This window comes from Calliphora vicina, chromosome 4 (assembly GCF_958450345.1).
Source record: "Calliphora vicina chromosome 4, idCalVici1.1, whole genome shotgun sequence".
Lineage (NCBI taxonomy): Eukaryota > Metazoa > Arthropoda > Insecta > Diptera > Calliphoridae > Calliphora > Calliphora vicina.
In genome coordinates this window covers 46686207-46701316 of record NC_088783.1, presented here as the reverse complement: position 1 = coordinate 46701316, position 15110 = coordinate 46686207, and the positions used below count along the sequence as shown (strand labels likewise).

The following is a 15110-nucleotide window of genomic DNA, read 5'->3' as shown; positions in this document are numbered from 1 at the left end:
CTCTTAATTTGCAAAAATTTCATGATTTGCTTCATAGCATTGGCATAATTTCTGTTCTATATGAATTTATTTATTTAGTTTCGCAAAACAACTGAAAGAAAGAATGAAATAAAAAACCATAAATGTATGTAAATAACCATAAATCAATTTTTTTTTAAATAAACAAACAACAACATGTATAGAAAATTTACACATTTCACAAACATGCCGTAACCCATAATTTTCGCTTAATAGACTTTTAAGTGGCCATCAAATCAACAGCGTCATCATCATCTTCATCAGCTACATCATCACCACTCGTAGTTGTGTAGAACAACAAAAAAAGAACAACATCATGTGAGTTTATATTTTTAGCTCTTGCGTAACTCATATGAAATCCTTTCTTCACACATCAGTTTAACAACCACCCTTCAAAAGAACCTTTTTCTGTTTTTTTTGCGAAAATTTTAATAGTCCTTAAAATCAACCCTGTAAAAGTGTGTGATTTTTTTTTACTCCTCTATTGTGCCAAGAAAACTTTACTTTTAAGTACTTTGGCTTTATGATATTTTCTTTGTTGAATAATGACAGGAGCATATCCTTTTTTAGGTTAAATGTGTAACTTTGAGGGATTTTTTTTATGAAATCATAGTGAGAAATAGAAATTTTCGGACATTATTATTAAAAAATCTTTACATTTGCAGATTTTTTTTCTGCTATCAATAAGAAATATTCAAAATCTTTAAAATTGTAACAAAATAATTTCTATACTAAAGTGTACGTTTACTTTTTCTCTCGACTGCTTGTAACCCTTCAATATTATAGTTGTTAATTTGTAACTTATAATCACAAATAAAGTACTCGTAATAATATTATATGAGTACTTGTGTAATAAAATGTTAATACTGAAAAAATCGTCATACTTTTCTTCATATTTTCGTGTATTGAATTTTAAAATTATTGAAATATATTTTAGGTTTTATAAAAAAAACATTATTTCCTCAACTTCTTGAAATATGTTCGCTATAGTTGGAAGAACATTTAGGTTGAAACCTCAAAATTATTATATTGACAAACAATATAAAAGTATTTAAATACAGTATAGACTTATTCGGACGACTGTTGAGGACAAAGTAACAGTTTTTCTTCGCTATGGGGATATTTGGGCGATTATTAAATTCGTTTGAATATTTTATCATAACATACATTTTTGCTGATTTTTGCTTATTAATAATCAAATTTCAAAAATCATTTTAACATATAATAAAATTTACTACTATCAACACACAATATTAAATTGTGGGTGAATATAACTGTATCTACTTTAAAATTTTTAATTTTTTCTCCAAAAAATTAATTAAAATTTCAAACAAAAAAACCAACACAATCTAAAAATCCACACAATATAAATTATCTTTTAATTTAATTTTATATTTTATGATACTTTTTAAAGTATTACTTTTGTTATTTCTGTTTTTCAACAACCCGCATTTAACGGGTTATTTGCATATGAATTGATAAATCTTATACTCTAAATCATTTAATGTCAAACTGTCTTTACACAACTTAAAAGCATTTTAGAAATTATTAACATTTTATTGAATTTATTTTAATTTCCTATTTTTTTCACGTTAGTTTTCAAACAAAATATAAAACAATCATTAATTTATTTTCTTAACACTATGAATTTTATTTAAACAAAAAACTAAAACAAGTAAGAAATAGGCCTTTTAAGAAAAGAAAGAGAAAAAATTTAAATAAATCTGAAATAAGAAATTTAAATAAAGCCATTAATGAAACATCAAAATAAACAATATCCAATACAAAATACCAAAAAGGTTTGAAATGTCAAAAACTCTCCACTACAACGCACATACGTTAACAAACAGCCTCAAGACAATAATAAATGTTTTCACGCTTTAAATGTGTTAAGAAAAGCATTTAAACGCGTTTTATCTTTGTTTTTTTGTTTTTTTTTTTCGTTTCGATACTTAATGAAATATTTATTTAGTTTTTGAATTTTTGAGTTTCGATCATTTTGCCAAAGCAACTTTTGTTACAAGAAACTATCAAAAAAAATATATATACAAAAAACCCCGAAAAAGTCATAAAATCCAAGATTTCACTTAAGATGCGTTTGTTGACTGGAGACAGATTGTAGAAACTGTTTAAATACTCAAATTGCTGTGTTGTTGCTCAAAAACAAAAGATGAACCAGAATAACAAAAAAAAAACATAATTTCGGGAACTTTTGTTTTATTTTTAAGTGGAAATTGAAAGAACTAGAACTGAACTAGAACTGAACTAGAACTGAACTAGAACTGAACTAGAACTGAACTAGAACTGAACTAGAACTGAACTAGAACTGAACTAGAACTGAACTAGAACTGAACTAGAACTGAACTAGAACTGAACTAGAACTGAACTAGAACTGAACTAGAACTGAACTAGAACTGAACTAGAACTGAACTAGAACTGAACTAGAACTGAACTAGAACTGAACTAGAACTGAACTAGAACTGAACTAGAACTGAACTAGAACTGAACTAGAACTGAACTAGAACTGAACTAGAACTGAACTAGAACTGAACTAGAACTGAACTAGAACTGAACTAGAACTGAACTAGAACTGAACTAGAACTGAACTAGAACTGAACTAGAACTGAACTAGAACTGAACTAGAACTGAACTAGAACTGAACTAGAACTGAACTAGAACTGAACTAGAACTGAACTAGAACTGAACTAGAACTGAACTAGAACTGAACTAGAACTGAACTAGAACTGAACTAGAACTGAACTAGAACTGAACTAGAACTGAACTAGAACTGAACTAGAACTGAACTAGAACTGAACTAGAACTGAACTAGAACTGAACTAGAACTGAACTAGAACTGAACTAGAACTGAACTAGAACTGAACTAGAACTGAACTAGAACTGAACTAGAACTGAACTAGAACTGAACTAGAACTGAACTAGAACTGAACTAGAACTGAACTAGAACTGAACTAGAACTGAACTAGAACTGAACTAGAACTGAACTAGAACTGAACTAGAACTGAACTAGAACTGAACTAGAACTGAACTAGAACTGAACTAGAACTGAACTAGAACTGAACTAGAACTGAACTAGAACTGAACTAGAACTGAACTAGAACTGAACTAGAACTGAACTAGAACTGAACTAGAACTGAACTAGAACTGAACTAGAACTGAACTAGAACGATTCAGAATTGAGCTAGATTTTAGCTCTAAGAACATCATTAAAGATTCAACTATTTTAATGAACTCATTTTAAGCATATAATCAAACGATTCGGCCAGCCTGTTGGGGATAAGCTATACAAACCAACAACTACAAAAAACGTTTAAAATCAATTTTAAAGTCATTTATAAAATTAAGAAAATTTCAATACAACAACTACAAAAGAAACATAATAAAAATTCCAAAAATGATCTTTACGATTAGTAGAACAAATTAAAGCAAACAGCAACAACAACAACAATATAAGAACAGCATCAAAAACATTGTATTGATATATGAAGACACGTGTCTTAAAAGGTCTCCTAAATACAAACGACTACAAGTGACTGCGATTAAAATTTAACGTTAATACATTTACACTGATATTAATACACACACATATACGTGTTAACACATACAAACAGTGGGTAAATTAAGAAAACAGTTTGATATTTAAGATGACCCAAGACCGAAATTTAACAGAAAACAATAACAAAATACAAAAAAAAAAACGTTTAAAGATGCTTAAGTGGTTTTAACACTTTTTACACTTTATTCGTTTTTATTTTCTTTGTTAATTTTAATGGCGTTAAAACATTTTAAATAGTTTGACTGTTTTTTTTCCAGACATACACACATCTCAACATACAAGTGTGTAAAAATGAATATAGTTCAGCATATACATAGGTAAGTTTATTTGTATCTGATTTATACAATTTTTATTCGACACACTCTCGTTTTAATTTAAATTGCTTTTTAATAAGATACCATTTTATAGTTTCTGTATACTCTACTTTCTGAGTTTATGGCAATTCCCATTTTATCTTTAAATTAAAAAAAAAGTAATAATGAAATTTATACTGTCATTTTTATGATTATTCTTCGGAGAAGACTAATTTGTATATTATAAGGTTAGATTATCAAGGTGCAAAGTCTCTTATAGTTTGGAAAAAGCACATTTTTGAAGTTTTAAGAAGCATTAAAATTGGCTGGTTCTTTTACAAGACCAACTTTAACTACTATCTTGGTTGTTTTACAAGACCAACTTTTCCATTAATCGTGGTTCTTTTACAAGACTAACTTTTCAATTAAACGTGGTTCTTTTACAAGAGCAACTTTAACGACTATCTTGGTTCTTTTACAAGACCAACTTTTCCATTAATCGTGGTTCTTTTACAAGACCAACTTTTACCACTCTCGTGGTTCTTTAATCAGACCAACATTTACCACTATCTTGGTTCCTTAACCAGACCAACGTTTACCTATATCATGGTTCTTAAACAGGTCCAACCTTTACAATAGTCTTGCTAACTTAAGAAAGGTGTTTCAAATTCGTTTAAACCCCACAAAACTTCCCTACACATAAATGTTTTTTTGATTAATATTGTGTTAAAAAAGTAATTTTGAAATTAATTTTAAACATTTTATTGTTTTTTCCCCCCTTAATGAAACAAAAAGACAAATATTTTGTTAAGTCTGAGTCTTATATTCTGTTATTTTATTTTAAAACAAGCTCATAAAATACATGATATTTTTGGAACATATTCAAAAACACTTTGGTGGACCATAAAAAAAAACACCAAAAATAATGTCACCCAAAACAATTAACTAATTAAGGGTACAATGTATGAAATTGATTGAAATGATATTTTAATCACACCAAAAACAAAAATTAATTATAAAAACCGCGTCATGTTAACTTTTCAATTCATTTAAACAATTAAATTAACAATTTTATTGCTCACATCCAAGTAATCAAAGTAATATTAAGTTATTAATTATGGTAGACGTTTTATTAAATATTCAATTATTAAATCAAATATTTTAGATGGCACTGCAGCTCATCAATATAAATTATTTATATTGATGATATAATGTCGAATATATTAAATATTTAAATGATTTTATTTGTATTTTGAGCATTAACAGTAGACATTTTGGTAAATTTATTATCGCGATTTTTGGTGCAATAAATTTTCATTATTATTTGAAATTGATTATTATCGTAAGTCTTTATTATATTTTAATTAATTAAACAAGTTGAGTAAAAAATATTGAATGACGACTGCAGTTGAATTATTAGAATCGGTGATAATATCCTCATATTTTTTTTTTAAATTTATTCCCAAAAAAATTAAAAAAAAAAAATCAATAATGGGAATTTCAAAATTTGAGGTTATTAAAATTATGTTTGGTCCTAGACTGTTTAAAGGCTAACATGGCATATTCAAAACATTTCAGAGTATATAAATATATATAATAGAGGTGCCTATTAAAAGCTTGAATACAATTTTAATGTCGGAATAATCTCTGTTATTACATAATTAAAAAAACAAATTTTCTACACTTGAAAACAATTTCTATTGTTGTAGGGCCTAAGGTTTGCAAGTGGGGTTTTGACTTAAATTCGTTAAAAAAAAATTCAACTTTAAAGTCAACTTTTTTTAGATTTTTTTTCTTTTGTTTGAGAAGCCCATTTTCTAAAAAAACTTAAAATTTAGACATACAATGTGAAATTGATTTCTACATGAAAAATCTAAAATCTGTCATAGATCCTTAATCAGAGGTTCTAGACGCAAAAGGACAATAATCAGTGATCACTCATATTTCCCACCAAATATCGATTTTTATATGAAAAATCTAAAATCTGTCATTGATCCTTAATAAGAGCTTCTAGACCGAAAAGGTCAATAATCTTTGATCACTCATATTTCCCACTGAATATCAATTTTTATATGAAAAATCTAAAATCTGTAATAGAACCTTATTAAGAGGTCCTATAAGCAACAGGACAATAATCAGTGATCACTCATATTTTCCACCAAATACCGATTTTTATATGAAAAATAGAATATCTGTCATAGATCCTTAATAAGAGGTCCTAGACGCAAAAGGACAAGAATCTGTGATCACTCATATATCCCACAAAATATTGATTTTTATATGAAAAATCTAAAATCTGTCATAGATCCTTAATAAGAGGTCATATAAGCAACAGGACAATAATCAGTGATCACTCATATTTTCCACCAAATATCGATTTCTAGATGAAACATCTAAAATCTGCCATAGATCCTTAATATGAGGACCTAGACGCAAAAGGACAATAATCTGTGATCACTCATATTTCCCACCAAATATCAATTTTTATATGAAAAATCTAAAATCTGTCATAGATCCTTAATAAGGGGTCCTATAAGCAACAGGACAATATTCAGTGATCATTCATATTTCTCACCAAACATCGATTTTTATATGAAAAATCTAAAATCTGTCATAGATCACTAAAAAGAGGTCCTAGAAGCAAAAGGATAATAATCTGTGATCACTCATATTTTCCACCAAATATCCATTTTTATATGAAAAATCTAAAATCTGCCATAGATCCTTAATATGAGGTCCTAGACGCAAAAGGACAAGAATCTGTGATCACTCATATTTCCCACTAAATATCGATTTTTATATGAAAAATCTAAAATCTGTCATAGATCCTTAATAAGAGGTCCTAGAAGCAACAGGACAATAATCAGTGATCACTCATATTTCCCATCAAATATCGATTTTAATATGAAAAATCTAAAATCTGTCATAGATCCTTAATAAGAGGTCCTAGACGCAAAAGGACAAGAATCTGTGATCACTCATATTTCCCACTAAATATCGATTTCTAGATGAAAAATTTAAAATCTACATAGATGCTTAATATGAGGTCCTAGACGCAAAAGGACAATAATCTGTGATCACTCATATTTCCCACCAAATATCGATTAAAAATCTAAAATATGTCATAGATCCTTAATAAGAGGTCCTAGAGCAACAGGACAATAATCAGTGACCACTCATATTTCCCACCAAATATCGATTTCTATATGAAAAATCTAATATCTGTCATAGAACCCTAATAAGAGGTCCTAGACGCAAAAGGACAATAATCTGTGATCACTCGTATTTCCCACTAAATATCGATTTTTATATGAAAAATGTAAAATCTGCCATAGATCCTTAATAAGAGGTCCTAGAAGCAAAAGGACAATAATCTGTGATCACTCATATTTCCCACCAAATATCGATTTCTATATGAAAAATCTATCATAGACGCTAAAGGACAATATTTGTCGCAAAAGTACAATAATCTTGTTCGTTAACATATCTCGTAAATGTCAGTGAATAAAAAAAATAATTTTTATATTCCCAAAAATAGCTTTTGATGATATCTCAATGAAATTTGTTACGTATATGCACTTTTTAGATATAAAAAATATTTTATTTTGGAACATCAAACTCCACAATTCTCAAAAACATAAATATTCAATAAAGGGTATGTTCGTTAACATCGCTTTTTCTAGATTGTATGTTATTTTTATAATCAATACTCATGGGTGGGATACAACTAATATGTAGTGCAAAATAAAGTTATGAGAAGTAGTTAAGAAGGAGTAGTATTTGTTAATATTTTACTTGAACTGATAAATATTTGGTCAATTCACAAGGTATCTTATCAGTCATATTGTCATAATGTCCTAATATATCACGACTTGGCGGCTCGGCTTAACCGACTCTTAGACAATCGGCGCAGGTCTCTGATGGCTGGTGACGATACCACAATAAACATAGCATACATTTTTTGCTTGAAAAGCAATAAAAACCATTGTGAAATATTAGGGCATTATGACAATATGACATGATAAGAGACCTTGTGAATTGAGCAATTATATTCCGCCGAGAAAACGTTTCCTTATAATATGTCGTGATGCCAATACTCAAATTTACAGCAAATGGCTGCGATATACGTGATAGTCGTGTGTTCCAAATGAAAATTTACCTTGTTTCACTTAACAAATAAACCAATAATTAAATAAAACATTCTTCTATTCCATTATTTACTTCTTTTTTTTAATTTTTATTTAAAATTAACACTGATTTCAATATATTTACAAATTTTATATTAAGTATTTAAAACAATAATGAGATCCATAGCCACTGGAACAAAACCAAAATCTGTAAATTGAAAGAAAAAGCAACAGAAATTAGCCACATACAATTAATTAAACTAAAAAAAATAAAGAATAATTACCTTTAAAACAATTTTGGTATCTTTGGTTAAAACTTTGAAGTTTGCCCTTTTTCTACACAACAACTCTGCCAATTTTACACACAACAAGGCACTGAGAGCAATCATTAACAGCTTAAAAGCTGTTGGTTCTAAAAGAAACAGAAACAATATTATAAATATAAAAAATCTATAAGTATTTTTGTATTAATATCTTACCTTAACTAAGGCAATTGCCCGAGACCGTTTATCATCATAAAAATATTTTATGGCACTCGGCTTCTTCAATAAATTGTGTTCTTTAAATGCTGGTTCATCTTCTTCGTCATCTTTATCATCATCGTCGTGTGGGTATTTTTCGGTATTTTTGTCAGGCTCATCTCAAACTTCTATAGCATCATCTTCATCATCGGCCTCGTTGTCGCTGTGCTCTATTGCTGTTACCCCTGCTGTGGCAGTTTTACTCTCTAAACGTTCTGGCGGACTTCCGGGATTTAATTGTGGACTAGATGAACGATCTATAATTTCAACACTTTTACGATTCTCCTCAATATCATTGTCCTCACTACGCGTGGGACTTTTATTGTGTAGACTAGAGTTGGTGGAGGGTGAATTGGTGGAACCGAACGATTGTGTGGCCGTTTGATAATAGTTTGATAGCGAAGACAACGAATTGGAAGCTGTTAGATGTGACATGGGCGTGGGTGCTACTGGCATGCCGGATAATCCAGTGGCTGCCATGGGCGGTATGGAGGGATACATGCGGTAGGACAGAGGTTTTTGTAGTACAGCCGCAGCGGCTGCTTGTCGGTAGTAGAGGTCTATGGGTGAACTGGGCGATATGTGTGGTGAGGCCTGGGGGTGACCATAGGGCCAGGAGGTTAGATAGGGAGAACCTCCACCATATAAACGTTGGAAGGCAGCATAATTGCCAGCTTCGGCCAGGAGTTCTAAGCCCACCGCTGTCTGGCGTTTCCATTTAGTTCTGAAAGAGAAAAAAGTGATAATTTATGTTAAATTAGCGGTCTAAAACAAGTAAATTTTAAAAGTTTTCTATATAAATTAATGATGGTTTTTAATGGTTAATGGTTTTTTTAAATTTTTATGAATACAATCTCGATTTAATTTAAATTGTTTTTTAATAAGATTCCATGTTATAGTTTCTGTATACTCTATTTTCCCAATTTATAGCAATTCCCATTTTATCTCTAAATTGAAAAAAGTTACTATTAAAATTTGTGTTGTAATTTTTATGAATATTCTTCTTAGGAGACTCAATATGTTTGGATTATGAAGACGTAAAGTCCCTTATAGTTTGGAAAAAGCACAGTTGTTGAGTTAAAATAGCTTGAATATTTAAAATAAGCCCAGCCTGTGACACTTACACTAATCCCTGTTCTTTAACAAGTCCAACTTTTCCATTAATCTTGGTTCTTTTAAAAGACCAATTTTTCCATTATTCGTGGATCTTTTACAATACAAACATTTCCTTAAATCATGGATCTTTTACAAGAACAGCTTTTCCTTAAATCGTGGTTATTTTACAAGACCAACATTTCCTTAAATCGTGGTTCTTTTACAAAAACAACTTTTTCTTAAATCGTGGTTCTTTTACAAGACCAACTTTTCCTTAAATGGTGGTTCTTTTACAAGACAAACCTTTCCTTAAATCGTGGTTCTTTTACAAGTCCAACTTTTCCTTAAATCGTGGTTATTTTACAAGACCAAGTTTTCCTGAGATCGTGGTTCTTTTACAAGACCCACTTTTCCTTAGATCGTGGTTCTTTTACAAGACCAACTTTTCCTTAAATCGTGGTTCTTTTAAAATACCAACTTTTCCTTAAATCGTGGTTCTTTTACAAGACCAACTTTCCTTAAATCGTGGTTCTTTTACAATACCTGCTTTTCCTTAAATCGTGGTTCTTTTACAAGACCTACTTTTCCTTAAATCGTGGTTCTTTTACAAGACCTACCTTTCCTTAAATCGTGGTTCTTTTACAAGACCACATTCGCCTTAAATCGTGGTTCTTTTACAAGACCACATTCGCCTTAAATCGTGGTTCTTTTACAAGACCAACTTTTCCTTAAACCGTGGTTCTTTTAAAAGACCAACTTTTCCATTAATCATGGTTATTTTACAAGAAGAACTTTTCCTTAAATCGTGGTTCTTTTACAAGAACAACTTTTCCTTAAATCGTGGTTCTTTTACAAGACCTACTTTTCCTTAAATCGTGGTTATTTTACAAGAAGAACTATTCCTTAAATCGTGGTTCTTTTACAAGAACAACTTTTCCTTAAATCGTGGTACTTTTACAAGACCAACTATTCCTTAAATCGTGGTGCTTTTACAAGACCAACTATTCCTTAAATCGTGGTTCTTTTACAAGACCAACTATTCCTTAAATCGTGGTGCTTTTACAAGACCAACTATTCCTTAAATCGTGGTGCTTTTACAAGACCAACTATTCCTTAAATCGTGGTACTTTTACAAGACCAACTATTCCTTAAATCGTGGTTCTTTTACAAGACGCGACAACTTATTTTTGGTCCATAGAAGCAACTTTTATTTTAATAAATTTACTAAAGTTAAAAATTTACATATTTTTATTACATAAACACACTTTGGTCACTTTAAATAGCCCAACACCCACTCATTTAATTGAATATTAAACATATCTGTTTTCAAAAGTCTTAAAACGTTTCAATTTCTTAAACCAGACAAGATTTATTACGTCTTTATTTGTTCAACATAAAAAAATTAAACAAGTTTTTTGTTTCTAAAGATAGAAATTTGTTTTTGTTTTAATTTAAATTGATTTTGTTTATTTTTGATTAATTAAAAATCCATTTTAACAACATAACACATGATGTTAAAGAATAAAGAAATTTTAATTATTTTTATTTAAAATATTGAAACATTTCCAAACAAATGTAATTAAAACACTTAGACTGGTTAAAGCAAAAATCTTTTTGTTTAGACAAACAAAAAAACCAAACAGTCGCCTGGTTAATGAAATCTAGGCGCCTTTAAATTCCAAGTAAATTAACTAAAATCAGCAAGAGTTAGAAATTTGCTTATAACAAATTTTGGAGATTATCATTAACCCTAAACTAAGACTAAAATTGGTTTATTATTTTACACAAATACTGTGTTTGTTTTTCTTTCTTGTTTTTGCCAACAAGTTAATAGGATTAACTAGAGACTTGCAAATTGGATTAAAAATTTGTGTTCCTCAAGAAAGTAACAAAAAAAAGCAAAACAATTATGTTGTAAAAACCATAAGAAAGAAGCTGTAAAATTGAAGACCGAAAAATAAACTCACAAAGTAGCAGCAGGACATTTGTTGAACATACAAATAACAGCAACTACAGGCACAGCCACAGTGTGGCAGCAGTGTGTAGCAACAGTGAACAGCAATAAACAATGCAACAGCATTTAGAGACAATAAAATGCCAGTAGGCGTTTAACAAAACAATTAACTGAGAAATAAAATAAAAACACTCTGCCAATACATACTTCCCTAAAACTAAAACCTCATTTTCAATGAATGACTTTACAAGTTTTATTTATAATAAAATTTACCTGGATCAGCAAAATTGAAGCAAACGACTATGTTTTTAAAAAAATATATGCGGCGGGTTTCTCTTTTTAATGATTAATGATTAAAGAATTACTGCATTGACATGTGCATTAGCTTGAATTCAAATAAATGCTGAAATGATGCTTTAACAGCCAAAAAACACAATTCCGTTTTTGTATTTGCCACAGTGGCCAAAACTGTTTAAGCAGCCCCTGTCTCTCTTCTATTTAATGATGTAAATTATATTGTTTTTAAAAAAAAATTCTTTTGAATATAAAAAAATCCCATAACGAATTTCTTTATATGAAATTATAACTAAAAAACGTTACATTCAAACCAAAACGAATTTGAAAGTGTGCATGAGTGCTTAAGTTTATTAAACTGATACCGCGTTCTCTGGTAATTGTCACTATTTTGAATGGTGGTAGCCATGGTGGTAGTTCTCAATGACTGTGCATCTTTATACAAATTTAATTTGCCACATTTATTCATAATCAATTTGAATAAGTTTTTGAATTCAACTACAATGTGGTGTAACAAATTTGTGTAGAAATTTATTTGTGAGTAATAAATACTACTGCTTTTTTGTTTAGAAATTAGGGAGAAGTTTTTAAAAAGAAACTTGAAGGTGGGAAAATTTTCAAAAAAAAGAACTTAATTTAAATATTCTCATTTAGTTAAATTTAAATTATGAATGATAGGTACATTAGACCGAATAATAGAAAAAAGTGATTTTTACCGCGCTCAAAATAAACCTTGGTTTGTTTTACGATATTTTCCAAAATATCTTGGGCCTAGTGATAACCGTTTTAAAAATGATTTTTTAGTTTTTTTTTAATCTTTGTGTTTTTATCCAACACATCACCATACTATATGAGTTTAAAAGTTCTTTTCGAGACAAATCTCGAAATTCAATATTGTGAAATTCCAACTTTTCCTTAAATCGTGGTTCTTTTACAAGACCAACTTTTCCTTAAATCGTGGTTCTTTTACAAGACCAACTTTTCCTTAAATCGTTGTTTTTATACAAGACCAACCTTTCCTTAAATCGTGGTTCTTTTGCAAGACCAACTTTTCCTTAAATCGTGGTTTTTTACAAGACCAAATTTTCTTAAATCGTGGTTCTTTTACGACCAACTTTTACTTAAATCGTGATTCTGTTACAAGACCAACTTTTCCATTAATCGTGGTTCTTTTACAAGACCAACTTTTTAATTAAATCGTAGTTCTTTTACAAGACCAACTGTCCATTAATATTGGTTCTTTTACAAGACCAACTTTTCCTTAAATCGTAGTTCTTTTACAAGACCAACTGTCCATTAATATTGGTTCTTTTACAAGACCAACTTTTCCTTAAATCGTGGTACTTTTACAAGAGCATTTTTACTCTTTAAAGGCTCTGAAGATTGTCTGGATACAATTGTGGACTACATAAACGATTTATGATTCCAACGCTTTTACGGTTTTTCCTTAAATCGTGGTTCATTTACAAGACCAACTATTCCTTAAATCGTGGTTCTTTTACAAGACCAACTTTTCCTTAAATCGTTTTTTTATACAAGACCAACTTTTCCTTAAATCGTGGTTCATTTGCTAGACCAACTTTTCCTTAAATCGTGGTTTTTTACAAGACCAAATTTTCTTAAATCGTGGTTCTGTTACAAGACCAACTTTTCCATTAATCGTGGTTCTTTTACAAGACCAACTTCTCCATTAATCTTATTTCTTTCACAACACCAACTTTTCCATTAATCTTGGTTTTACATTACATTAATCTTGGTTTTTCCTTAAATCGTGGTTCATTTACAAGACCAACTTTTCCTTAAATCGTGGTTCTTTTACAAGACCAACTTTTCCATTAATCTTGGTTTTTCCTTAAATCGTGGTTCTTTTGCAAGACCAACTTTTCCTTAAATCGTGCTTCTTTTACAAGACCAACTTTTCCTTAAATCATGGTTCTTTTACAAGACCAACTTTTCCTTAAATCGTGGTTCTTTTACAAGACCAACTTTTCCATTAATCTTGGTTCTTTTACAAGACCAACTTTTCCTTAAATCGTGGTTCATTTACAAGACCAACTTTTCCATTAATCGTGGTTCTTTTACAAAGCCAACTTTTCCTTAAATCTTGGTTCTTTTACAAAGCCAACTTTTCCTTAAATCTTGGTTCTTTTACAAGACCAACTTTTCCTTAAATCGTGGTTCTTTTACAAAGCCAACTTTTCCTTAAATCTTGGTTCTTTTACAAGACCAACTTTTCCTTAAATCGTTGTTCTTTTACAAGACCAACTTTTCCTTAAATCATGGTTCTTTTACAAGACTAAATTTTCCTTAAATCATGTTTTTTTTGCAATACCAACATTTCCTTAAATCGGGGTTATTTTACAAGACCTACTTTTCCTTAAATCATGGTTCTTTTACAAGACCAACTTTTCCTTAAATCGAGGTTCTTTTACAAGACCAACTTTTCCTTAAATCGTGGTTCTTTTACAAGACCAACTTTTCCTTAAATCGTGGTTCTATTGCAAGACCAACTTTTCCTTAAATCGTGGTTTTTTACAAGACCAACTTTTCCTTAAATCGTGGTTCTTTTACAAGACCAACTTTTCCATTAATCTTGGCTCTTTTACAAGACCAACTTTTCCATTAATCTTGGCTCTTTTACAAGACCAACTTTTCCTTAAATCGTGGTTCTTTTACAGACCAACTTTTGCTTAAATCGTGGTTCTTTTGCAAGACCAACTTTTCCTTAAATAGTGGTTCTTTTAAAAGACCAACTTTTTAATTAAATCGTATTTCTTTTACAGGACCAACTGTCCATTAATCTTGGTTCTTTTACAAGACCAACTTTTCCATAAATCGTGGTACTTTTACAAGAGCATTTTTACTCTTTAAAGGTTCTGGAGATTGTCTGGATACAATTGTGGACTACATAAACGATTTATGATTCCAACGCTTTTACGATTCTCCCCAATATCGTTGTCCTCACTATGTGTGTGACTTTTATTTTTTATATTAAAGTTGGTGGAGGGAGAAATGGCGCAAACAAACGATTCTGTTGAAGTTTAATAATAAAGGCAAAGAATTGAAAACACTTAGATGGTATGTATATTTTGGTCCACTCGACTTTATCAACGTCTTTATAAGGAATAGCAATTGGCTACTCAGACACGGAAATCTTTGGGTGACCTAATATCCTACAAATGACTAACGTAAACTAATCTCCTTATTTTTCCTCATCTGACCTCTTGCTCTATA

At 30.0% G+C, this 15110-nt stretch overlaps 1 protein-coding gene across 1 annotated transcript in view; it reads right to left on the bottom strand.

The window, feature by feature from the left end:
• Nucleotides 1-8085: 8085 nt before the first annotated feature.
• B-H2 (homeobox protein BarH2) overlaps nucleotides 8086-15110 on the bottom strand; it is a 40451-nt gene continuing 33426 nt past the window's right edge. The window contains exons 3-5 of the mRNA XM_065507548.1: nucleotides 8492-9257; nucleotides 8297-8424; nucleotides 8086-8220 (exon numbers count right to left, since the gene is read on the bottom strand). Coding sequence (XP_065363620.1) covers nucleotides 8654-9257 — 604 coding nt within the window. The 3' untranslated portion in view covers nucleotides 8086-8220; nucleotides 8297-8424; nucleotides 8492-8653. The remainder of the gene's footprint in view (nucleotides 8221-8296; nucleotides 8425-8491; nucleotides 9258-15110) is intronic.